The following is a 27857-nucleotide window of genomic DNA, read 5'->3' on the forward strand; positions in this document are numbered from 1 at the left end:
GATTAGATTCAATAAACTTTGTTGTTCTCTGTTGCTCTTTAAGCTTCTGATCTTTGATAGAGGGGCTTTCATGTGTAAGTTAAATATCCAGGGTCAAATATTTGGTTTGTGATGTGCAGATTCCTGCTGAATCATCAGAACAAGCATGTTAGACATAATTAATGGTAGGAATTAAATTATTATGTAGGTACTGCCAGGAACCACAACCTTATTATAGGGCAAGCTCAAGAGATTTTAGTACTGGAGTGAAAGAGGTTCTCTTTATGTGGCTTCCTTTGCATCCTGTTCTTTGCAGTCTGGGATAGCTGGCTCAGTGGCTCTTTGCCACTTCCTGCCTTTCTATTCATCCCAGAGTTCCTTGGGGAATGGAATTATATTAAATCAAAATGTTGAGTGTGGAGAATGGGGGGTGGTGAATAAACTAAAATCATTCTAGCAGCTCCCTGCAAGCATGGGTGGTATATTCAATCCCTCCCTCCCTTCTGCTTAGCCCCTGTCTCCATTGGCCCTCTCTTGCCAGCAGATGATTATAGCACCTGCTTTGTGAAGCCTGGTCTTAGCTGATATGTGATGGTAGGCAATATATCCAAAGCTAGATGTCTCTATTGCCTGTTTTATTTAAAAGTACAGTATAAGAACATACAGTAAGTAAAGCCATGCTGAGTTAAATCAGGTTTCATTGAGCCCAGCAGCCTACCTCTGACAGTAACTAATCCAGGTTGCAAGAACCTGTCTGGATCCCAAAGAGCAGAACTGTTTTCATAGATAATTTCAAGGGATAAACAAAGTATGGTAATGTAAAGAGCTAAAACAAAGGAAATAAGACGATACCTTTTTTTGGACTAACTCAATGCATTTTGTGATGAGCTTTTCTGATCTGGTTACCTTCAAAAGCTCATAAAATGCATTGAGTTAGTCCAATAAAAAAAAAAGTATCGTCTTATTTCCTCTTTTTTTTTTTTTAACCTTGGAAAGTGGACTTTGCTGTCTAAATCATACTATACTGCTACAGCTCACTGCATAGTCTCTATCTCAGGTTTTTGTGCCGAAAGCAAGGACTTCTCTTGAGTTATATTGACTACGTAAGAGGTTCCTTATTCAGCCAACCCCTAATTCTGTAATCTTGGTGTCACCTTCCAGACTCTGAATTGATTGAACAGTTCTTTAAGTTGTTTTACTTCATTTATTAGTCAGATGGTGGTTCAATGCAGTTCAAGCCTGTACATGTCTTCTTACTCTGTCAGCATATCAGGGTTCAGCTAGGAGTGTCCACCTTGTGGAGATGACACCGTTTTCCAGACTTAGAACATAAATCTAAGCTATGTTACATCGTTAGAACTGAAGGGATGAAAAAACCTGGTGGGAGAATAACACCACTCTCAGGCTCTCACCCAGGCATGTGCTCAACAATATAGCCACTGCTCTCCCCAGACTGGAGAAGGAGGCAGGCCCATTCTATGTGGAAGCAGCCCAGCCCTCAGGAAAGCAAAGCCCTCTGGGATCCCAAGTCCACAGAGCATCCATAACTAAAGTGACCATATGTCCTATTTTAAACGGGAGCGTCCCGTTTTTAATTTCCTTGTCCCAAAGCACAGCTTTGGGACGCTGAAATGTCCTGTTTTCAGAGCCCAGGATTTCTCCCTGCTTCCCCAAAGCAGCAACACCAAGGCGCGTGCAGCGATAGCAATGCACAAGCGCTGAGCCCACAAACCTTCCCCCTTGATGTCAATTTTGACGTCGGAGAGGAAGTTCCGGGCCAGCCAATCGCTGCCTGGCTGGCCTGGAACTTCCTCACCGATGTCAGAATTGACGTCAGGGGGAGTGGGGAGGCTTGTGTGCTCGGCGCTTGTACAGTGTAGTCGCTGCACGCGACTTGGTGTTGCTGTGTTGGGGAAGCAGGTAGAAGCAAGGTGCATATGGGAAGTGGGGGCAAGAGAAGCGGGGTGGCTTGGGAGAAAGCAGGGTGGCTTGGGGGGGTTGGGAGTGAGAAAGAAAGACAAAGAAAGGGGGGCAGGGAGAGAGAAAGATAGAAAGAAAGGGGGGCATGGAGAGAGAAAGAAAGGGGGCAGGAAGAGAGGAAGAAAGAAAGGGGAGCAGGGGAAGCAGGCTGTGTCGGGGAAATAGGCTGTGGTGGGGCAGGTAGAGAAAAAAATACAGAAAGAAAGAAAGACAAAGGGGGCAGGGAGAGAGGAAGAAAAAGTTGGATTCATGGAGGGACAGAGAGAGATGTTGGTTGGGGAAGGAAATGAGGTCTGGAGGAGAGGAAGCATGCAGGAGACAGAAATAAATAAATAAATATTGGATGCACAGTCATAAGGAAGTGCAACCAAAGACTCATGAAATCACCAGACAAAAGGTAGGAAAAATGATTTTATTTTCAATTTAGCGATCAAAATGTGTCCGTTTTGAGAATTTATATCTACTGTCTATATTTTGCACTATGGAGCAACCTGAAAAGCCTCCCTCAAAATCGCCTTTGGGCAGAAGGGCATCTGCACGTGCATGGATGCCACATGACGCCATTCCCTCCTGCCCGACCAGAGCAGGAGCAGGGGGCGGAGCTAGGGCAGGATTGAGGGTGGGACTGAAAATTAGTAGATGTCCCGTTTTGAGGAAAAAAATAAATGGTCACGTTAACCATAACTTACACATCCATTACAAACATTTAACTAGTTCCTATGTAAGAAACTGAGCAAATGCCCACATAATATGGGGGCAGAACATGGACTAACATGGCCACTACACCATTTCACTCAAGGGATAAACAAAAACTCTCCCAAGTCATCCTGGCTAATAATTTAATAATGTTTTCTCCAAACTTTCTGAACCATGCTATATTAGCCGTCTTGATTGCATCGTCCAGCATCAAATTTCATGGCTTGTGCTCTGCATGAAAAAATACTTTCTACAATTTTGTGTTCATTCTATTGGTTATTAGTTTCATGGAGAATTCTCTTGTTTACTATTTGAAATAGTTCTTTAACTTTCTCTCATATCCATGTTGTCATCTCTCTTCCATGCTGAAACGCCCTAACCTGTTTAACATTTTTTTCATAAGAGAGACGGCTCATTCTCCTTATAATTTGTCAGCTTCTCTGAACCTTTTCTAGTTCATCTATAATATCCTTTCTAAGATAAGGTGACAAGAACCGTATACACTACTAAAGTTGTGGTTGAACTATGAACCTATACAGAAGCATAACGATATTCTCAGTTTTAGTCTTTCTGCCTTTTTCAATAATCACTTAACATTTTATTCGTTTTATAGACATCTGCAGCAAGCCGAACTGAATTTCAGAATATCTGCAATGTAACATTTCATATTTAACTTTTATTTAATACACTGCCTATAAATTACTTATCTAAGCTATTTACATTGCATAAGCAATATTAAATTCAGAAGAGAGGAAGGAGGGGCCTTAAACACCTTTGGCCAATCAGAGCCTCAGGCCCTTTCCCGGTTCATCCCCAGTTTAGACAACACAGCAGCAGCTGTGGTGAGGATGTCCATCTCCGTGTTCAGGTAAGAGGGAGGGGTGCGACGAAGATGGGGAAGGGGGGTCACTTCTAGTCACGGCAGGTAGTTTAGTGCAGCAAGAGAGAGTGGGCATCTCTCATGCTGCTGGAGGGGTTGGGATGCGTTGGCATCAGGTCAGGCAGGATTTTTAAAAAAACTATTAAGTGCAGCAGGAAAGAGTGGGTATCTCTCCTACTGCCAGTGGTTATCGCTGCCAGGATGTTAGGGAAGGGGTGTTGTGATGCATCACAACACAGATGGGTTTTCTAGCAGTCTCTGACACTGACCGGCACCCCTGGACCAGTCGCTTTTTTTGGTTGCTAAAAGCCGATGCCGCTTTTTGAAAATGGCTCGGCATTTTTTAAGAATCCACTGGAGGGCTCATTTTAATGTTGAAGAGCCCATTTGTATGTCAGTGTCAGAGACTGCTAGAAACCTTGCTAAAGACAGAGCTAATCCCTTTTGATAATCTGCTGCTAAACTGCGTACAGGCTAAACCGCCGGAAAACAGTTTAGCGACGGCATTAAACTTTTGAGAATCTTGCCCTCAGTCATCAGTTTACAGCTCTAACATGTGGTTTTCTGCATTGACCTATTTGTGTGGATTTAGACAACTGAAGGGCATAGCTGAGTTGTGAAAAAGTTGCACATGACTGACTTTGCACAATAGAATTCCTGATAAGTGTCTAATTTGCTTCCAAATAGTTGTTTTGTAATGATATAGTTGTGTGTTTTGGTGGTCACATGTATTGTCTATGTCTACCACTTGTTGGTTTCCTGCGCATCTTCTGCTTGCTTGGATTTGTATGGGTTTGAATTTAAGCCATGCAAAGTCCATGTTCCAGTGGCATTTTGGTGAGAGAGGGTGGCATAGAAGTAAGGCTCAAACGCAGGACAGAGCCATAGAATCTGAAGCATGTGTGCAGGGAGTTGGCAAATGTTTATTAGGTACTTTATATACTGCCTTTATGTCTGGGCAGTCAAAGCAAGAGAGTGGGGGTAGGGAACAGTTGGAGAAGAACTTGCTGGCATCCTGACACTCATTGTACCAGTGAACCCCTGAAGGCGTGAGAAAATGAGTGAGCCTTCAGAAGTGTTTCATTTTTAGTATGATAATTAGAAATGAAGTGAGGTGGGCAGGACATTCTAGAAAGTGGGGAAGAAAAAGAAAATGTCTGAATGTTTCATAGATGATAGAAATTTGGAATACCTTGCCTTTTTCATTAAGATCTTATAAACATTATTTGGAGTTTTGGAAAAATATGTGAAAGTTTTCGGTCTGTCGAATTATGATTCAGATTGGTTGTTTTGGTTATGTTTTGTCAGCTTTGATTGATTTTTTTTTTTTTTCTTTTTGATGTAATTTCCAGATACATTAATCTGGTTTCTTGTTTTGTGGAATCCACCCTGAACTACGAAGGTAGTGGTGGAATAGAAGACCTGTTATAATATAGTTTCCAGGTGTGCACGGTGGATGAAGGGGATAGTGAGACAGGAATTCTACCACAGAGCACAGGACTTAAGAGGAATATATGAGGTGATTAGAGAGGCCAAATAAGGAGGAGACCCAGTATGGAGCGCTCTAATATAATGTCAAAACTTTATGCTGTATTCTGAAGAAAATAATAATTATACCGCCCTACCACATAGTTCTAGGCAGTTCACATACAATGCTAAAATTGTACAATCAATTAATAAAATACAATGTTCTAAAAAACAGTGATAAAATTATACAATAGATGAATGATATGCAATTTACTAAAATACAATAAAATTTATCAGGAATGTACAAGCTATAAGATCAATATGCAAATTTCCAATCGATATTCTGGAACATCAGTTTACAAATTTGTCAAATAAATCAGATTTTAGAAGTTTCCTAAAGGACATATATGAGTGGGCCTGAGAAATAATTGTGCTTAGCCATAAATCCATTTTACCTGCCTGAAAACTGAGCAATTTATCAAAAAATCTCTTATAATGACAAGGCTTAATAATCGGGAAAACAAATATTGCCCTTGGGTTATTCTATTAGGTTTGTATCATTCAAAGCATAAAGACAAATGATTAGGAACCATACCAAACAGTACTTTAAAACAGGTTAAACCAAACTTAAATCTAGCCTCAAAAGGCAACCAATGCAACTGTTGGTAAGATGGAGTAATATGGTCATATTTTTTCAATCCAAAAATTAGCTGGACCGCCAAGTTCTGTATAAGTCTCAATCTCTTTTGTAGCTTTTTATGAGATCCCACATATATTAAATTGCAATAATCCAGAATGGATGATTGTACCAGTAATCTAAATGATGCACTATCAAAAAATTTTTATCGGCCGAAGTTTCCATAAGATTGTGTAGCATTTTTTTACTAGTAAATTTGTGTGATCTTCCAGAGTTAAATGGCGATCCAATATAATATCCAAAATTTTGATCGAAGCGGAAATTTTAAAAGTTTTTAGCATTCAGATGTAGTTCTTTTTCTTTTATATTATCTGAAGAACTAGCCAGAAAAAATTTTGATTTTTCCGGATTCAATTTAAGTTTTGCCCTTTTTGTCCATTGCTCAATATGAATTAACAGTGAAGAAATTTGGTTTGTTACCTCTCCTGTGAAGGACATAAGTGGGAATACTATGATAATATCATTAGCATAGATAAAGAATTTGAATCCCAGACTATGCAGCAATCTTCCCAATAGACCTAAATAGATATTAAATAGAGTAGGTAATAACATAGAACCCTGGGGTACTCCACAAGAATTACTCCAGGAAAAAGAATAACTTTCTTCACTAAACACTTGATAACCTCTTGTTCTTAGGAAACCCTCAAACCAGTTCCAAACTTTTCCTGAAATACCTATTGAATCTAAACAATCCAAAATATCTTATGATCAACCAGATCAAAAGCACTGATTAGATCCAATTGAATAATCAGTGCACTTGAACCTTCACTAAATAAACAATGGAGATAGTTCATCAGGGAAGCTAATACCATCTCCGTACTATGCCCTGAACAGAACCCTGATTGGCAATCATGAAGAATATCATGTTTCTCTATATATTTCACCAAATCAGGGGCCAGTAGTGATATGGAGTAGAGGAGTGGCCTAGTGGTTAGAGCAACTGCATCAGCAATCTGAGATTGTGAGTTCGATTCCCACTACAGCACCTTATGATTCACTTAGCACTTCATTGCCCCAGGTACAAAATAAGTACTTCTTTGATGGTAGCCACACAGAAAAAGCAGTTTATCAAGCCTCATCCTCTTTACCCTGAACCAAGAGCAGGCTAACACGATTGGTGCTTTGAGCATGAGATAGAAGTCTAAAGGGGATATTTTGAAATGATTGGAGTCAGGATGTTGCAAGAGCGCAGAAAGTGTCGCACAAGGAGCCTCACTTGGGTAGTCATGATAGAATCGAATACAGCAGGGTGCCAGGGAGCTGGATTGGACAACCAACGTGATCTGGGCACTAAAAGGAAATTCAACATCTAGATATTTAAGACTCAAAAAGCATTAGAGGCGTACCCTTAAAGATGTCAACAAGAAGGGCACAAGGGCCATCCGAAAATCCATGATGCAATTGTTTTAGCCAAACAATGGTGACAGGAAAATGCTTCCTAGGCAGACAGTGGAGGAAAAGGAGTGACACAAGCCTGAGACAGCAGCTGTAACAGACATGATATTGGTGATGGAAATAGGAAAGTGAATGTTTGACAGATGTACAGAATGAGCTAAACTAAAGAATTTGAAGGAAAGATGGAGCAGATGGGATGAGTGTGATTGGAGGGGAGTGATGTTAATTTAAGGAAAGAGAATAATGCAATTTCAAGCAAACATGAGATGGAGGTATGAATCTGTTCTTAACTTTGCTCTTTATGTTTGGTTTTATAAATTAATGATTTCAAACATCTTTGGTTGTTTTTAAGGCTTTGACGTGTCAGACTTTCCTCCAATGCATAACTAATTATCCCTTTATTTGCTTTCTTTCTGATAGTTTTTTAAAATAGAAATGCCTTGTTTAAGTCACCCTTGTTTAGAGGGTCACTTTATGATATGTTTCATTCCTGATTTATCTATCACTCGTATGTTGTTTCTTGTAGTGGGTTTTTCTGGTGTCTCGATATATTTATTTCATTTCCACACACTATTCTGTGGTGCTGATCTTATAAGATGTGCTTCACTGATACTTATTCTTTTTGTATGTCATTCTGTGGTGCTGATTTTCATAAAATGTGCTTCACCGTTGTTGATTCTTTTTCCATGGGGTTGGTTTTGGTTTGATTTGCATATACTACCCCATTATATGCAAATCTTTCATGCATATGCATTGCGGATATTGTCAAAAACTGACTAGCAAGGGGGTACTCCAGGACTGTCTTGAGAAATACTGATCTAATTGTACTGGTGTAAATAAATATACCTGCTGTTTGAATGCAGCAGAATGAAAATGGTTCCAGACTTCTGTAACACTATAGCAAGGACTGCAAAATTCTGTAAGCGCTAGGTCTCCCTCCCTCCACCCAATTTGCTTTCTTTTATACAGTGACAGGCAGGAGAAACTCCTGTATTATGGACTGATAAACCTAGAAATTAGCTCTCTTGGAGCTATAGGATAAGTACAAATTATTTGTGGCTGTCGCTCGATGATAAAGTGATGTAGACTTACTGCGGTGAATGGAAAATGACAAGGTACAGTCAGAGAGGCTTCATTTTAAAATGAAAAGGTACTGCATGTGTTCAGATGGCTGTCAAGGTTCTTTTGTGCCTGCAGCTGCAGTAAAGTTCCCTGGGATGCATAATATCACCACCTGTTCCTGCTTTCACTGATCTGAAGGAGATCTTGCACAGTGCTTTGTTTGTCCCCAGTTTTCAAAGTGGCATGCTTTCTAAGTGACAAACAATAGTTCCACCCAAGCTGAATATCCAAAATATCATAAAGCCACTAAAAAGACATTCATATAATATATCCCCTTACCAGAGACTTCAATTAGGCAGGTATCTGAAATATACGGAGAAAAGACCTCAATGTTCCAGGAGAAAAACTCAGGGAACTTCTATGGCAGGGGTCTCAAAGTCCCTCCTTGAGGGCCAGAATCCAGTCGGGTTTTCAGGATTTCCCCAATGAATATGCATGAGATCTATGTGCATTCACTGCTTTCAATTCATATTCATTGGTGAAATCCCGAAAACCTGACTGGATTGCGGCCCTCATGGAAGGACTTTGAGATCCCTGTTCTATGGCAATTATAAAATTGTCATAGGAAACACATCCTTGGTCTAAGAAAAACTCCGTTCTAAATTATTCTCACAAAAAACATATTTCCAGCAGTTTTTTACATCAAGAACCCGCACTTATCTTTAAAAGTATCTTTTTGTCTTCTGGTGTGGGCAAGATCATTGCAGCGCAGTGAACAAAATCACTCGGTGCTGTTTCAGGTAATCGGTATAGCACTGGAGATTATCAAAAAATTCCCGACAGGCCCTGCTTCACAATGATGCTGCATCAGGGGAATTTAATTAAAGAAATGAGCCGCTGCTTCAAAGATCTTCTCATGTCTCCAATGCGCCTTTGTCATATACTCAGCATCAAAATGTCTAGATACAGTAAAGATAATAGAATATTAGCTGATACATGGAAAACATTGCGTTATGTAAATAATTTAACAACTATTACAATTTATAAATCTACAAATCAATCTTTATGGCTAAACTCCAAGATTCAAATAGGCGGAGAAAAGGTCGCCTGGAAGCATTGGATGAAAGCAGGAATACGTTTATTGGATGATGTTATCTCTAATGGTAAACTGCTTGAGTTTTCACAATAATAATAATAATAACTTTATTTTTGTATACCGCAATACCACAAACAGTTCAGAGCGGTTTACAATGCAAGAGACTGTACATATACAGTGAGGATACAATGTTGGAGAATGTACCATGCAATTGAGAGCAGGCACTAAAGAAATTTATCAAAGAGGTAAGATTTGAGAGATTTTCTGAAGGATGAGTAGGATGGAGCAGATGAGATGAGGGTAGTCAGGCAGTCAAGTCCATCTGCCAGCTTGGAATGAGAGAGTTTTGTTAAGGAATCTTTAGTTGGTGCATCCCTTTGGAGATGGGTAGGTAAACAGATAGGCATTGTGTGTGCAATTGGTACCTGGGAACGCAAAGTGGTGTGATAGGTATATCGGGGATAAGCCGGTTAAGGTTTTGAAGCAGAGGCAGGCGAATTTGAAAATGACTCTCGCTTCTATTGGTAACCAGTGAAGTTTTCTGTAGTAAGGGCTAATATGGTCTGACTTTTTGAGGCCATAGATAAGGCGGACGGCGGTGTTTTGAATGAGTCTCAGACATTTAATGGTTTTCTTGTAGGAGCCCAAATACATGATGTTGCAGTAATCAAGGGTGCTTAAGATTAGGAATTGGACCAGCAGTCTGAAGGAGGGGAAGTCGAAGTAATGTTTGATGGTACGGAGTTTCCAGAGGGTGTAAAAACATTTTTTGACCTGGACATTGGTGTGGTCTTCGAAGGATGACTCCAAGAATTGCAACATAAATATGGCATCAATAAATCAGAAAGTTTTAGATGGTTGCAATTGAAGCAGGCCATTCAAGCAAGGTTCCCTGAATGGAAAAACCTTAATGATCAATATAGTATGGGGTTCCTATGCTTTCAGGCGGACTTCCTGGACTGATTAAAAAGAAAACAAACATTGGTCTGAGAGATATTTGGAGCATAGAGATCAAACATCAAATTTCTGTGTCTAAATGGACACAAATTTGGACTTGGAGGATGAGATGTACAATGTCAGCATCTATGAGACAAACGTTTTTTTCTGTTACATAGAGCATTATGGACCCCTGTTCTGTTACAAAAATTGGATAGCTCTAAGTCTAATAAATGTTGGCACTGTCATCTTGAAGCAGGGACTTTAGATCATTTGTTATTCCATTGTCCATATGTTAATAGCTTTTGGAAATCAATTTGGGACCAAATTAATTGTTTATTAGATAATCCAGTGGCATTGTCATATGATACTGTGCTGTTTGGTATGACAATGAGAGCAAAAAGTCAGATTTCTTCAAATAATAACAAATGATTACTTATAATGATTGGGGTTGCCATTCAACAAATTACTTATAATTGGAAGAACTGGAGTAGACTAAATTATAATTTTTGGTGGAATTCTCTATGTCATATATATAAAATGGAAAGATTTATTGCAATACAGAAAGGGTGTTTTAAGAAATTTCAAGATGTGTGGGAGCCATTAACAAAATATTGTACTGATTAGAGGACATTTTTTCCCTTGAATTTATAAGTTCAATTGTGAGGGGGGAGGGAAGGTAATTTATTATTACAAATCATACAAAGTATTTGATTATATGATAAGAAAGGGTGGGAGATAAGAGCATATCATTTGTACCATTGATGATTATTAAGTGATATATTTATTGTTAATTTGTTTGAATATATTGTCACACTTATTGTAAGTTTGAAAATGAATAAAGATTTTTTTTTTTTTAAATCTGGCTTCCCTTGTTTAGTTTTTCTTAACTGATCTTTGTAATTGTGGCTTATGACATCCTGCATTTGCTAACTGGATGCAATTGAAGATTGAAATGTGAGTAATCTAAGTGAAAGCACCATATGTCATATCTCTAATTTTTGCGTAAAATATGAGGTAAGAAGAAAAAGATGTTTGGAGACTCAGTATGGTCACTTCTCAATGTAAAACCAGGAGACTGGATAATTAAACTCTGCAGTCATTAATACTCATAAATTGTAGTGTTCTTGCCGTGCAAAGCAGAGAATGACACAGGGACAAATTTGTCCTCTTCTCCGCAGCAACTCAAATTCCCCTTCCCGTCCCTGAGAGTTTTGTTGCTGTCCCTGCCCCATTCCTGTATGCTCTGCCTTAACTGCACATGCCTTGACCACTTACGATTGTACAGATGAGGATGGAGCTTAATGGGGCAGGGACAGAAAAAGAACTCTCGGGGACAGGATGGGAAAATGAGTTCCTGTGAGGGAGGGATGTCTCTAGTGCAAAGGTTGACTCGTCAGAGTAAAAATGCTCTGTATCTGCATGCTAAAATGAATTAAATTAACAGCCTTTTTGTGCCATGTTATTTAGTAAAGCGCCCAACCCTGTTCAACCATACATGTGACCTTATTTGCTCCCAAACCTCAGAGCTATCTTGGGATCTGTATTCAAGGAGGCACACATTTCTCTCATCTCTCTTCCCCATCCCTCAATAAAAAATATTACCTTTGCTGGTGGGCATAGGTGTGGGAATAAGGGGAGGGGGCAACAGGGGCCATGGCCTCCCCCAAAATTGCAAATTGTACTGTAACAAGGCCCGATGGAGATCCTGTGTAGAAAGAAGTACTTCTTGCAAGGCTGCTACTAGCTGGTACCTGCTGGTCAGCTCTCTGGGGCATCCCTTCCCCGACATCTACTCCTTCCCAACTACCCCACCGCTGTCGCAGCAAGTCTACCTCAAATTTCTTCTAAAAACACAGCTCCATCCTGGCGTCTGGTCTCCATTGCGGTCTGTCCTCTCCTGTTTCCGCTAGGGTGGGCCATAGTGGAGAGGAGATGCTGGGACTGATGTCAGTACGGCGCTGTGTTTTTTGAAGAAATTTGAGGTAGACTTGCAGCGGGGGTGTTGGGAAGAAGTAGATGTTGGCAAAGGGACATGGCAGATAGAGCCAACCAGCAGGCATGCTGGCCAGTAGCAAGGTGCCTCTTCCACCAGAATGCCCTAGAAATAAGGCCCCACCTGAAACATTTAAGATTCGGGGGAGGAGTAGAATACTGGTAGAGAGGGAGGACTTGGGGGAGGGAGTAGAGGAAGGGAGAGATGTTGCACTCAAATGAGAGAAAGAGAGAGATGTGAGGAATGGATTAAGGGAGGGAGGGAAAGATGTCAGATTTGTGAGGGACAGGGAGAGATGGATTTGGGGATGGCAGAGGGGGGTAGAAGGAGGGACAGGGAGAGGTGGCGGGGGGAAGAAGGGTGACAATGAGAGATGGATTTGGAGGAGGACAGAGGGAGCAAGAGAGGGAGAGATGGCAGAGGGGGAAAAGGGAGGAATGGATGTGGAGGGGCAAAATGGAGAGAGGGAAAGAGATGGGGAAAGAGAAAGATTTGGGGGAGGAAGGGATGGCCAACTCGGGGAGTGCAGAGGCGGGAGAGGAGAAATGGACAGGGAAAGGTAGAGGGGATATGGACTGGGGGCAGGGAGGGGGAAAGATGTCAGACTTGGGAGGAGGGAATGGAAGGGGGCGATGCTAGAAATGGTAGATCCATGTGACAGAGTTGTCAAGGAGATGAGTGAGCAGAAGAATGAGTATACAAGCGTAGAAATGTAGTAATGGGAAGCAGATAAAAGGGAGTAGGAGGATGAGAAAAGTGAAAGCTAGGGGATGAGAGAAGGAGGTAGAAAGTTGATTAGATAAAAAGTGAAAAGGAATAAAACACTGTTCCCTCTAATCTGTGTGGGTGCTCACCCTTTGGTAGCAGGCCACACAGCCAGCACACCAGGACTTCTGGCCATAATCTGCTGCTGCTGCCTGTGGCTTTGTGAAGAAAGGAGAAGGAGGTCTACTTGGATGTTTTAGAGCCAGCCAGAACACAGGTACACACTCTTGGAAGGGGGCTTGAATTTAGGACACAGAAGGAGGGAGGGAGAGATAAAGGCACATTAGGTCACAGGAGGGAGGGGGGGTGCATAATCAAATTATCAAATTAGTTATAAAATTAGTCAGGGACCACTGTTCAGACAATAAGCCTGATGGGCCGCCACGGGAGCAGACCGCTGGGCAAGATGGACCTCTGGTCTGCCTCAGCGGAGGCAACTTCTTTTGTTCTTATGTTCTTATGCATTGAGACACAGAAGGAAGGAAGGGAGCGTGAACTTGGGACGAAGGAAGGAGGGAGGGGGCATAAATTTGGGACACAGAATGGAGAGCAGTGTGTTGGAACATAGAAGGGAGAGAGGGGGCACAAATTTGGGACAAAGACTGAAAAGAGGGAGGGGGCATGAACTTGGGACATAGGATGGAGGGAGTGGGGAAGGGAATAGAAAGGGAGAATTGAGCATGGGTGTGAGTGAGAGGGAAAGAGATGGTGTACATGAGGAAAGGAAGAAAGCTTTAGGACAGGGGTAGGCAATTCCGGTTTTCCAGAGCCAGAGCCAGAGCCAGATCAGGTTTTCAGGATAGCCACAATAAATATGCATGAGATAGATTTGCATCTCAAGGAGGCAGTGCATGCAAATCCATCTCATACATATTCATTGTGGATATCCTGAAAACCTGACCTGGCTCCGGCTCTTGAGGACCGGAATTGCCTACTCCTGCTCTAGGAGAATTGTTAGGCATAGGAAGGAAGAGAATTGTTGAACATGGAAGTGGAAGAGGAGTGAGGTAGAGAGAGATGAGAAGTAGAAATGTTGGATGTGGTGGTGGAGATGGAACAGTAGAACAGATGGAAAGGGATGGAAGAAGAGATGTGGCATGGAGCTGAAGAGGGGTGTTAGAAGGAGAAATATTGGGCATGGGGCTGATGGACAGGGGCAAAAGATTCTACACCCAGTCCAGGGGATAAGAGAGGGAGAAATGTTGGATGTGGCAGTAGAGGCAATGGAGGGAATGAGAGAGAGAGAGAGATGGTGAACATGGGGGTGGAGGAAGAAATACTGTGCAGGGGTGGAGAGGGGAAAAAGAGCGTGCTTTTGTGTGGTTTAATTTTGTGGTTACAATCATGTATGTGTGTGTATATGAAAAATGAATGAAAGAAATGGCATATACAATTAGTCCTATTATGGGGGCGACGAGGTCTGGGGTGTGGTCTAGGGTGGAGTTTTTGCCCCCCTCCCCAAACAAAAAAACATTTTGCTGCTTATGCTGGTGGGGATGAATAAGCTCCACCAGTCAGAGATCTGCTTGAACCTCTTCCCCCCCCCCCCCCAATGCTGTTTGAGCAAAGAAGAAGTCGGTGGCATATTTTTCAGCTGCCAATGCTGGCACTCCTCGCACATGCTCAGTTTGCACAAGAAGGCGTGCTGGCATTAGGGTAACAAGGCAAAGTGGTCGAAAACATCAAACACCTAAATCATAGAAACGTAGAAACATGATGGCAGATAAAGGCCAAATGGCCCATCCAGGCTGCTCACCCACAGTAACCATTCTCTCTTCCTCACTCTAAGATATCCCATATGCCAATCCCATGCTTTCTTGAATTTAGAAGTCAACTTCCCAGCTCTTAAGACACCCACCAATCCTTATCCTACTCTCTTCTCTAAACACTGATACTGGAGTAGAATAGATAGATGTGAATCAATTGTTTACTTTTTTCAAAAAGTACAAAGATTAGGGAGAACTTAATGACATTACAAGGTGATACTTTAAAAAAAACAAATAGGAGAAAATATTTTTTAACTCAATGAAAATATATTTTTTTAACTCAATGAAAATAGTTAAGCTCTGGAATTCGTTGGCGGAAGATGTGGTAACAGTTAACTTAATTGAATTAAAGAAAAAAAAAAAGTTTGAACAGGTTTCTGGAGAGAAAGTCCATACTCTGCTATTTGGAAAAAGCCACTGCTTGCACTGGAATTGGTAGCATGGAATATTCCTACTATTTGGGATTCTGCCAGGCTTTTATGACTGGATTAGCCATTGTTAAAAGCAGGATTTGTAGGTACTTTGGAGGGCCGCAGAAAAAATAGTTAATGTGTTATTAAAGAAATTACAACTTTGCATGAGGTAAATACCTACAAATCCAAAATGTTGATTATCTGAAATCTGAAATTATCAGAAGCAATTAAGGAAATATTTATAAACTTTTATACACAGCTGAAAGCAGTGCAACATGCAGAAAGTGAAAAACTATCAAAGTATCAACTACAAGAGACAAGATTTTGGACCAACTATTTTGAGGCCCTCAGTATTATAAAGAATGATTCATTATGGAAAACTTGTGCCTTAAGTGTCCGGTGGTCGTGTCCGCAACTGCCTTCAGCTCTCACCTCCCCCAGCACCGGACACACGCACAAGCTGCACTGCCTCCAATGGTTACCTTACATTCTGGAACGTTGCCCGCCTCACAGCTGCAACCTCACGCAATCGCTTTCCTGCGTCTGTACATGATTGTGAGGTGGAGAGGACAATCACGTACAGACATAGGACAGTGCTTGCGTGAGGTTACAGCAGTGAGGCAGGGAACATTCCAGATGCGACCACCAGACATGCCCGCCGGACACTTAAGGCACAAATTTTCCTTAAAGAATCATTCTTTATAATACCGAGGACCTCAAAATAGTGCCTAGTGGGCTGCAAGTTTGAGACTATTGATATATATGTATATATACAGGAAAACCAAGATGAGAGAAAAAAAAAGTGACTCGGGAGAATATTCTCAAAACTTTAACATTGCTTTTAATGTGGTCGCTAAACCTGCTCCAGTCGGGTTAGCGGGGCAGTATTTTACTGGCTGATGATCAAAATGGCTCATCGTGTTCTTTTCCCAAGTTTCCTATCTGTCTCTGACTCAGCCTTGTGAATGTAGTACAACGAGGTCATTAAATATTAAAATGAACACTCCGGGCGATTCTCTTATCATCGTAGCCTTACTCTCTGATAGTGCCTGTGCGCTGATCGGCTCAGACACTGACAGGAAAGTAAAGTTTGACAGTTCAAAACACCCCCTCCCCCCCCACAAATTAAAATAAGAGCGACCACAAATCAAAGATCGGCAGGAGGGATGCCTACTCCCTCCCATCGCTGCTGTCGTGCTCCCCCGACAAATCCCCCTTATCTTCTTTATGAAGGCAGGCTGGAGGGATGCCTACTTCCTTTGACTGGCAGGCCCACCTCTTCAAACTCGCAAGCCTTCGCCTTTCTGGTGTATCATGGGATGGGCCATGGGTGGGCCTAAGGCTCTGATTAAGGCCTCTTCATGAAGATGGTAAGGAGGGGCAGAGGGTTGTTTGGGGCATGACAGCAGTTGGGGGAGGGAGTGGGCATCTCTCCCGCTGCCAGGGTGTGTGTGTGTGCATCATAGAGGGGGTGTTTTGCGGAAGCGGAAGGGAGTAGGCATCCATCCCGCTGCCGGGGTTGTCAGGGGAGTTTGAAGGCAATGGTAGGAGGGGAGGTGGGCATCCCTCCCACAGTTGGAGGGGATTGCTTGATGGCGGCAGCAGGAGGGAGTGTGCATTCCTTCCACTGTCGAGGTGGAGTGTCAGCAAGGGTTGCTTGATGGTTGTGACAGTGGTGGGGTGGGTGTTGGGCATCCTTCCTGCCGATCCTTGATTTGAGGGGGTTTTTAAAAAATTTTTATTTGTGGGTATATTCTGCGCTTGTGCCAATCACTATCACCAGCGACTCATCCCATGCAAATTTAGCAAACCTCATTTGCATGCGTGGTTTTTTAAAGAATGACTTGTCTTTTTTAAATTGTTACAATAGTAGCTGTGACAGCGGCCCATTGGATTTTACTGCGAACATTAGAGAATCTTCCCCTCAATGATCTAACCTGATCCGACTCGAGCCCTCCCTCTACCCAGATATATTGTTTTCTGTATCTGCTCCCATCCTGATATATATCCTCCTCACCTCAAAAAACCCCTCCCAAAAACCCTAGGGTTTAGTGGTCACCCTTTCTCCAACCTAACCCACCTTTCTCAACTTAAATTAAATTCCTAGTGTTTGGTTACCTTTCCATCCCTATGAATCCTTTCCAGGACCCCAAGGTGTTCCTTAACAAGCAAGAGCGATACTCACTTGCTCCTGCCTTTGGTGCCGCCATCTTGAAAAATTGCAGTGCCTGATCTTGCACAGTATCTCCTGGGATGCACCGAGTGAGGTTGGTCTGCTAAATAAGGGAATTTTCTTCTTATGTGTTAGTATGGATGGAGACTACCAAATAAGGGGAAAATTCCATGATACAAATACGGCTCAGTGCATTCCAAGCCAGCAGAATACCAGGGAATTTTATTTTTAATTTTATAGTCGAGGGGCTTGGGTTGGAGCAGGAGTGGGGTGTCTTGCTAGACATCAACTCCACTGAACCAACTCTTCTACACTGCTCCTAGATTTTGTGAATAATTTCTCTTGTGTGCATCTAAAGTCATTTTTTTTCTTTGCATGGTAAGAAAATGGCTAGTTAATGGTCTCATCAGTGTCATAGCCACAGGTGTGTCCAAGCCCATCCAGCAGTGGTATAGCTATGATTTGACCGGCTGGTGGAGATCCCTAAGCATCTCTATCTCCCCTCCCATCCTCACATGATTGGGGGGGTCTCTTACTTCCACTCTCCCAACCCCCTGGTAACCCTTTAAATTCTTCATTGTTTTGCCTTCTTTGATCTGTCCCTAATACCTGGCCCTGAGCCTTCTCTCTGATGCAACTTCCTGTTAGGACTTACAAAGTACTGGGGGGAGGGTTGGGAGAGTGGAGTTGAGACCCCTAATCACCTGGGGTGGAGAGGGCAGAGGGAGATGCTAGGTGAGGGGAAGGGTCCTCATTCCTACCCACTGGGCTCAGACCCAGGTCACCCCATCCCGTGGCCTCATTACTATTCATTTTAATGTAGCATGTGGCTGTTTTAATAACCCGTGCTTGATTCCTTTCTGTTTGCTTAGCCAATAATCTGCACATTAACCACGTTATTTAAGTTTCAAGTTTATTTCTAATTTGATATTCCGCCTATAATTATGTCTAAGTGGTTTATAGTAAATTTTAAATAGTTATATAAAAGTTAGAGGGGATTAAAAATAATCACACAATCAACCACATAATAACACTGACTTGATACAAAAGGGATGGAGAGAGAGTAAACTACAATGTAAGAGAATTAAAAAAAGGAAGACAGATGGGAAGGAAGATAATAAATGCTTCTTGTTTATCAACAAAGACTGAATCTTCTTAAATGATATAAGCATCTTTAAACAAGAGTGTTTTAAGATTTGATTTGAATTTTATGAAAGAGGTTTCTTGTCTGAGTTGATTGGGTAGAGCATTCCATAAAGTAGGGGCGGTAACTGTGAAGTGAGTTTTACGTGCATTGTCGTAGACGTTTTGATGGCTTGATGGGATCAAGAGGAAATTTTGTTGAGTAGAGCGGAGTGATCTGGAAGTAGTATACAGGAGTAATCGGATCGATAAATGCTGGAGAGTGTTCTATTTTTATTTGAAAGGTAAGAAGTAAGATTTTGAATGTTATATGGCGGGATATGGGGATGGGGAACCAATGAGCATCTTCTAAACATGGAGTGACCACGTGGTTTAGTTTGTGGTAACTTTCTGAATTGACCATTGGACCAACACTGCAGTGGGTTTTTTTCTAAAGTGGTTTAGCCCTCTGGCATCAACTCAAGAATTAAGCTGCAGTGCTTTCCTTGTTCTGTGGCCTACTTTGAATTACCAAAATATAGCATCAATATAATTTTTTTCTGCTGCCTTATCGTACACCTTCCTACAGAAACTAATTGTACAAATTTACTTCACAAGTACCATTTATCCTTGAATATAAACAGAGATACTATTTTTGCCCCCTTGGGAAAAATGGTATCTCAAATATAAACTGGAGGGTTTATATTAGACCATTCCTCCCCTTGCCTTCCCTGTGGTTCACTACCACCCTTCCTCCTGGTAATCTTCCCCCTCCACCACTGCTAACTCCCCTCCCCCGAACCAGCAGACTTTAGCATTTGCCCCTGGACCCACCCCCACCGGCCGGTAGCTAACATTCCCTCCCCCCAAGCCTACCATGATTTCCTGGTGGTCTAGTGGCATGTTGGAGCAAGAGCGATTCCCACTCGGTCCTGCCCATTCTTTCTCTGTGGTAAAAATGGCCGCGCCGAGTATATACAGTATCTTCTTTGGTCACTGTGTTCCAACCATGTCTTGCACAAATTGGAATGTGTGTTTCGGGGAGGGGAAGAGAGAAAAGCTAAGGTGGTACTTTGGGATTTACTGTGCCTTCTTGTTAACCCCTTCTCTCTCTTGGGTTGTTTTTTGTTTTTTTTTGTCCAGCATCTTCATTTGTTTATCTAGTCTCTGGAGCATGTTTCTGTGTCCAGTCATGGAACAGGTTGACTCCCAGAATTCTTGTAAAGCCTCACGCTGTTTGTGCATTACCTCACAGGGAGATTTCCATTTAAACCCAGCCTCTTAAATTATTTACTCAGCACAGCAGTTGGCATCCTCATTGTACAGTGTTTCTAAGGACCAAAGGTCATGGTAGTGTAGCTAGCTGATTCATACCGTAATCCGATCCAGGCTTTTGCTTCCTGCTCTAGCATTTTCAGTGTTATCGCCTTGTTACCATAGACAGGCAGATCTTGGTCGGGGTGGGTGGGAGAAGAACCCAACTCCTAGTCTCTTGTTGCAGCGTCCTAGTCTCGTATGTGTATTATACTGTAGGTCTTTTCCTTCCATTGATGCGTGCAGAATGCTTTTAACCAGGAGTTTGAAAGTTAGAGGCTCTGCGAAGCTCTGTGGACGTGTGGCAAGGAGGAGCCCGTTGGCTTTCTGTTGTCATGCCTTTGGGGAGAGTCGGAACCTATCAGATTTCCCAGTGCTGCTCAGTGCTCTGCATACAATTGTAAAGCCAGCACTGCACAGCCCTTTTCATTGTTAGGAGAGAGCACCCCTAGAGATGCCTTTTCTAAAGACATTTATGGTCTGAAGGGAAGAGCGACTGACCAGTTTAAGCTTGATCAGGAGTCTAGTTTGAAATGTGCTCACTGTGTGCCTAACCAAAGAAGTAATTGGCTGGCAATATCCCAGACCCGGGAGCCTGGATCGGATGTGTGTGTCCCACATGGATGGATGAGCTGGCGTACTAGGGTTCCCGTGAATGGATTGACAGCAGCGGGATGGAGCGCAGGTGCCTAGTGGAGGCATACTTCCGCTCTCGTTTGAGCTGCAGCTTTATGCAATCTTAATGTCCTTTTGGAAGGAAAAGTTGTTTGCAGAATTTGGCTTTCTTTGTGTGCTTTGGCATTTTGAAAAGGAAAGCGAAGGAAGCACACGGAAGACCGTTACTCTGAGCTGCCAGGCGCCTGACTTTGCACAGCAAGCTTTGAAACAAACTTGGAAAGTGTTGTCTATGCTGCGTTGCTGTTTCTGATGCGAGTTTGGGAGGGGGGGGACACAGGATAATGAAACGATGGGCTTCTGAAAAGGGCTTTGTGCATGTACTTGGAAAATCAAGGGTGTTTACTGCCTGAAAAAAAATGAAAAAGGAGTGTGTGTCAGGCTCCCTAAGAGTGAAGCGGAATGCCAGTTCCATCTCGCGTGCCGTGAGCTGGATAAACTTCTCTTCCCTATCCCGGCAAACCAAGAGGTTATTCCGCAGTGATGGAGAGCTCTCTGCAATCTGTGGGCAGCAGGCGGAAGGGATGGACAGTGAGACATGGACCTACAGAAGTTGCTGTAGAAAAGGTGATTTACAAAAAAAAAAACAACCTTCATCCTCAATAGGTTTGGTACATTTGACCATCATTTGCCCACATTCTGTTGATCTATTTCCTTGAACAGCATCCAAGGTAGTCTGGTGCCTTTTGCCAGATGAGACAGTAGAAATGGGGCACCCTTGGAGCCCCTTTTACCCTGGTTACATGAATGTCTGGAATTCTATTTATTACAGAAGTTGGGAAGCTGCCTAGGAAGGACAGACAGATTCCTGAATACTGAAGGAAGGAGAAATTCCCTGAGCTTAGCCTCCCTTTAATCTGGTTGCCAATTAGTGGAATAGTGTGGGGATTCTCTTCTTTGCAGGTGTACATGGTTGGAAAATCCAGTTGATAACCCTGTACTGGTCCATACCTCAGAACACCAGCTGCACCTCATCCATCAGATCTGTGCAGTTATACCTAGGTCTGGTTGATTCATTGTCCGCTGCCTTGCAATGTAAGGCCAAGCACTAGATTATTGCTGGTCTTAGCCCCAAGGGGGTTGGTTTTCTTTGTGTGCTAGCTTTTAATTTTGTAAGGAACGGCAGTGTTTGCTACCATGATGTCTCGGGGTTTTATTAATTCATTTTGTTCTCCTGTCATTTGTGAAATTCTACCCTTGAGTCCATTGTACAGTGGTTTTTATATATTTTTTTTTTCTGTACAATGAATGAGCAGAATAGAAATGGTTTAAATGAAGGAATGATTAGCATGGTGTTTCCCAGGCTGAGGATCAAGCAGGGGGGGAGGGTCATGAAATGAAATCCTATTGTGGTCAGTCAGCCAGGAAAATGCAAAGTACAGTGCAGAAAAGAAAGACAGCGATGTATAAATTTAGGGCATGTGAACAGAGCACACAGATGGGAAACCTGCTGGCTTCAGTTCTACTCCCATTATCTGCCACAGCCTTGCAGAAATCACCCTGTGCCTGCTTATGCTGTAAGCCCTGTGGGGGTAGAAATATTTTATTCATACAAATGATATTGCATGGATGGATAATGGAGATCATTATTTATTGAGCACAGAAGCTGTCTTGCAGTATTAAAGGTCCAAGTATTTCTTTAGACTTTTGAAGTCTGTTTTGCTTTGTGGCGATTCCTCCTGGTTTTGTAAAAACCGGCCCCTGAACTGAAGTGTGGCCACCATTGTTGTATAGTACATTGAAAAATAAGGAGATCTGCTCATAAATGCCCTTTTGTGCTTTCTAGTAGGGATGCTGTCTACTTTGTTACTTCCAGCACAGTTTTGAAAGTTCCTAGATGAGATTTAATAATAAGTTACAGCAACAATCAGCGACGATGGGACCCTAAGCTTTTGAAAGATTCTTCCATACTTTTAACAACTTAAAGTATGTTACGTAAAACACTACCAACAATTTTAAATGTAGTTTTAACACTGGATCTACAGAATAGCTTATTTCTATTGGGAGGCATCTTTGCATACACATAACTCCTACACTAGCTCTGTGTTGGCATTGACCCTATACTTGGTCTGCTGTGTACACTTTGAGCATCAATCATTTTCCTAATGCACAATGCCTTGTAAAAATCTTCACACCCTTGATCATCTGCTATCCAAAAATAAACAGCTGAAAATCACTGAGGTAGAGGTATGTTCCACTGATTGACATGGCACACTCTACATTTATGAAAGAAGAATTAACAGAAATATTGTAAAAGTATTTTAGAATACAAAACCAAAAAGTCTTGGTTTCATGCCCCCCCCCCCCTTAATTCTTGGTGGAAGCCTCTTTTGAGTCATTTTGTTCTTCTCCATTCCTCCACCCCTTGCAATTCTGTTGCCTTTTATCCCAGTGTTCGGCATTTGCCACAGGTATTGGTTATTCTAGCAACCTCTGGTTTGGGGTGTTCAATTGAAGCTTTTCAGTCGGGCTCATCTCTACCTGTTCAAAGCTCCTTGTTTTAATTGTACTTGATGCAGTAAGCATATTTACTTACACGCATTAAACAACAGTTGAGAACTTCTTCCTGTGGATCTTGGAGTAGTTTAGCTTACTAGTAAATACTATAGTGCAATGCGGTGTGAGGGCCAGAAAAATGTTAAGACAGGTATGGACGTTTGTACATCCCTCTATTCCCAGACTCCTGGCTGTTCAAATCACTTGCGTGGGGCTATTTGGAGATATTCAATGGCACTTAATCAGACAATAGTGCCAATGAATATTCCCTCTAACCACCTATCTTGAAACTGGCTAGTTTGGGGGTGAGTTAAAGTGGTGCAGAAACTCAGCTGGTTAGTGGCGATTTTCAGTCCGCTAACGGATTAAGTAACCACATAAACAACTGTGACAAGTCAACCGGGCACTGGTGAATATTGGCCTGTACCCGGTTAACTTCGGGTCGATGGTCATACCCAGATATTCAGTGCCAGGAGCCCATGCATATCTCGGTATTGACTATCTGGGGTTAGTTCAGCCCGCAGCTGGTAGCAGCTTGCTAGCCGTGCTGCAGGCTGAGTATCGGGCCCATAAAATATTTCTTTCTTGGGCAGTGAAATAAACATCTGAAGTAGTGGAATTGAGGCTTTTCTTGAACTACTCAGGTTTTATGAAAGAGTGAGCACTGCTGTTTTAAGGTGGTGATAGGGGAGAGTTAGGTGTATGCCTAGGAGTTAATCGCCTGTTGAGGATGAAAACTGATGGGGGGGGCCCTTGTGGGTGGGGATGTTTTGCATGTGCCTTGTGGAGAGCAAACACATGCTTAGCTTTTATATACATGTGTGGGATCCCATAAGAGAAATACAGTTACGTGAGGCTTCTCTATAAGCTGCGACAGTCTGTGAACCCTTGTCTTTGACGCAATGTTTGTTTAACTGTGATTTATTCTTATCTCTGGCAGCTTCCGGAAAGCAAAAATATTTTCCATCCTGAGCTAAGTGGAGCGAGAGCTCCTAGAGGGAGGAGTAAAGCTGATGAGATCTGTGAATTCAATTCTCTTTAGGCTCTAGTGCTATTAATTGATGTCTTACAGAGTTGTTTATGCACTAACTGTGTGTGTGTTTCTACATGTAGAAGAAAGCGTGAAGGGACAACTTTGTTCATGGCTTCCTCCTCCCCCACATTTCATCAGGCCAGAAGTAGCAGCTAAGGGTGGACTTCCTCAAAGAGTGAAATTAAAGGCCAAATAGTGAGATTAAATATAAATGTAGAACAAGGGTTCATAAATCTGGTCCATCTGGCCCAGTATCCCATCTTCATGGAGGCCAATCCAAGTCACAAGTACCAGGCAAAACCCCAAATAGCAGCATTCCATGCTACCGATCCTGGGCAAGCAATGGCGTCCCCCATGTCTGTCTCAACAGCAGACTATGGACTTTTCCTCCAGGAACTTGTCCAAACATTTTTTAAACCAGCTACATTAACTGCTCTTACCACATCCTCTGGCAACGCATTCCAGAGCTTAATTATTCTCTGAGTGAAAAAATTGGTTTAAAAAGTATTACTCTAACTTCGTATCCCCTAGTCTTTGTAAATCTTGATGCAATAAAAAATTGATCCACTTGTACCCGTTCTACTCCACTTCAATCATATCTCACCTCAGCCATCTCTTTTCCAAGCTAAAGAACCCTAACCTTTTTAGTCTTTCCTCATACGAGAGGAGTTCTGTCCCCTTTATCATCTTGGTTGCTCTTCTTTGAACCTTTTCTAGTTTCGCTATATCTTTTTTTTAGATAAGGAGACCAGAACTGAATGCAATACTCAAGGTGAGGCCACACCATTGAGTGATACAAAGGCATTATAACATTCTTAGTCTTGTTTACCGTCCCTTTTCTAATAATTCCTGGCATCTTGTTTGCTTTCTTTGCTGCCACCGCACATTGGGTGAAAGGTTATAGCATATTGTCTACAATGTCGCCCAGATATTTTTCTTGAGCGTTCACTCCCAAAGTGGGCCCTAACATCTGGTAACTATGATTTGGGTTATTCTTCCCAATGTGCATCACTTTGCATTTGTCCACATTTTTTTATTTTAAAAAATTCTCTGTTTCACACCTAAGCAGATTACAGTAAAAACATACATATTCAAATTCATTAAATTTCATTTGCCGTTTGGACGCCCAGTCTTTCAATTTCATAAAGTCTTCCTGCATGCATTTTAACAACTTTGAACAGTTTAGTGTCAAATACAAATTTAATCCTCACTCGTAGTTCCAATTTCCAGGTTTTAGCGCCGGCAGCGGTGGTAACTGCTCCGACGCTCATATAATTCCTTTTTTTTTAAATTAAATCTTTATTAAGTTTTCAAAGCTAACAAAAAGTGCAAAACAATATACATAATAATCATAATAAGCACTTATAGTCAATCAGTAACAATACAGAAAGAATAAAAAAAACCTCTCCCAGCGTTTTCAATCGAGGAATAAAACCAAACAAAAGAGATACTCCCATCCTCCCCTGAATGTGTGTGCTAAAACAACAGAAAATAAAGATAAAAGACAACTATAACAAAGCCACAAAAGTCATCAATGGACCCCAAACTAATTTGAATAACTTATTATGCCCCAGCATGTCAGCGTTCAACTTCTCATACTTATAACAGAAGCATAAATTCACCCACCAAAAAGTAAAACTAAGGCGATCCCAATTTTTCCAATTACAAGTAACCATTTGCATAGCTATCCCGGTCATAATAAGGAAAGTGACATTTATATTGGTCCAATGGGGGTTTGAGATGCAATTTCATCCCACATATGACTACATCATATGTCAATGGAATCGATGACTCCAGTATGGTAGGGACGCTCATAGAATTCCTATGAGCGTCAGAGCAGTTGCTGCCGGCACTAAAACCTGCGCTACATGTTAGTAAAGGAGGGGGGGGGGGGTTAAGATTTGTGTATGACTCCAGAGTTGTTTTCTGACCTGTGAGTGATTTGTTTTACCCAAAAACTCTTCTACTGACTCGTATACGATAACTGCACATGTTGTCGTTGACATACTGTTAGGGCCATTATCCTAACTAGTACTGCTGATCCTAAAATGACCATGTGTTTGTGAAACCACTTTTTTTTGTGTGTGTGGAAATGCTGCAGGTTTGCCATAAATCTTAATCCCAATAACATATGCCTATGCCAAGTGGTGCTTTAAATACCAGAGCAGTAACCGCTTGAGGTTCAGCATGTGGCGCTTTAATAGCGGGGTAGTATGGGTGATTATAATGTGTTGAGCACGAATGTTAACCTTGGATGCAGAGAGTCCATCGCTTAGGCTTTCATTACTCTTTAGAGCACAGAGATATTGGTGCCTGTTGAGATGGTCGCCTGCCCCTGAAACTTTTGCTAACTTTGCCATTAAGAAGTAAAAGGATTACTTTTGTCATTGTGGTGTCAGTGTATTTTTAGAAAGACAGATGCTACTGACAAAAGTATTCTGTGATTTGTGTCCTTTTGAGCGGTTAGAATGTACATAAAATACAGACAAGATTGACAACTGCAATTTGGAGGAGAACTGCAAATAGAAAAAAAAAAAATCTACAGTCTTCTATTACTTGTCTGCTCTGCAAAACAATAACCAAAAAGGTTCAACGCATGGCCACCAGGATGATTTTGGGGCTCAAAGATTTCTCATACAAAGAAAGGCTGCACAAATTGCGGCTATACTCTCTCGAAGAGCGTAGGGAAAGGGGAGACATGATTAAGACATTTAAGTACATCACTGGTCGCATAGAGGTGGAAGACGACATTTTCTTTCTCAAAGGTCCCTCGGCCACAAGAGGACATCCGCTGAAGATCAAGAGCGGGAAATTTCATGAGGATACCAGGAAGTACTTCTTCACAGAAAGGGTGGTGGACCATTGGAACGAATTCCCGGAGCAGGTGATTGTGGCCAGCAGCATACAAGATTTTAAGAAAAAATGGGAAGCCCACGTCGGATCTCTACGAGGGTAGTGTAGAGGTGATGCCACCTGTGAGTGACCCCCTGGAGGGTAGTTTGGGGTGGGTTAATAGAGTGGGCAGACTTGATGGGCCATGGCACTTTTCTGCCGTCATCTTTCTATGTTTCTATGTTTTCTATGAGTATGAAGGGCTTCTGCTGTTCCTGCCTCAGAAAATCCATTGGACTCTGCTTCCATCAATTTGGCAGTGCTGGAATCTCAGTAGATCATAGCAATTCTCTTCAAATCTGTGTTAAAGTAATGGTTAGTCACAGGGGTTTGGTTTTGTTTTTCTTAGCAGAAAAGAACAAACAAATCATGATCAGAAAAGTTGGCCAAAGTCAGATTTTCATGTGGATGGAATAAGATTATTGTAGTCATAAGATTCCTGAAACTTGGGGGGGAAACGTCCAGTTTCCAAATGGCTCTGGGATTTTGACATTTGTCTCCCTTGACTTCCCCATTCTAAAACCATCCTCATGAGAATCCATCAGTTATGGGCAAGTGTGATTTAAGATTGGCTGAGAAGGTTTTTATTTATTTATTTAATTCATTTTCTATCCCTTTGTTCCCAAAGAGCCCAGAAAGGCTTACAGGCTATTTATTTAATTCGTTTTTCCATAGTCAGGTCCAGATGCACAAAGATCCTTTGACCTGGTAAAAAAATATAGGGTTAGGAGTGATTTACTTTTACTAGGCTATGCTCACACAAATAGCATGCAAATCATATGTGTGCAGAGTAGCCCCATAAAAGAAGAGAGGAACTGTGCCTGGTGCCTGCTCAGAAGAGCAAAGCACTAGGCACAGCTCTTCCTCCTGCCTGCACCTGCCATTATCTCCCTCTTCCCAGCTTATGATGGCTCCAGAACTGAAATCAGCTGAGAGCCAGCAGAGGGGGGAGCAGTGGCTGCTGGCTCAATTAATTTGTGGCTTCCCCTGCCTTCTCTGTAGCTGCAATCAGCTGATTGGTGCT

The 27857-nt window shown here is 42.1% G+C and overlaps 1 protein-coding gene across 3 annotated transcripts in view; it reads left to right on the forward strand.

Annotated features, from left to right (window-relative positions):
* NHSL1 (NHS like 1) overlaps positions 1 to 27857 on the forward strand; it is a 397692-nt gene that overhangs the window by 160693 nt on the left and 209142 nt on the right. Inside the window, exon 1 of one of the 3 annotated variants that reach the window (XM_033936271.1) lies at positions 20772 to 20979. The exons of the other annotated variants lie outside the window; for them this stretch is intronic. Within the exon in view, the coding sequence (XP_033792162.1) occupies positions 20772 to 20979 (208 nt within the window). Of the gene's footprint in view, positions 1 to 20771; positions 20980 to 27857 lie in introns of those variants that run through there. 3 annotated transcript variants of the gene reach the window in all.

This window comes from Geotrypetes seraphini, chromosome 3 (assembly GCF_902459505.1).
Source record: "Geotrypetes seraphini chromosome 3, aGeoSer1.1, whole genome shotgun sequence".
NCBI lineage: Eukaryota > Metazoa > Chordata > Amphibia > Gymnophiona > Dermophiidae > Geotrypetes > Geotrypetes seraphini.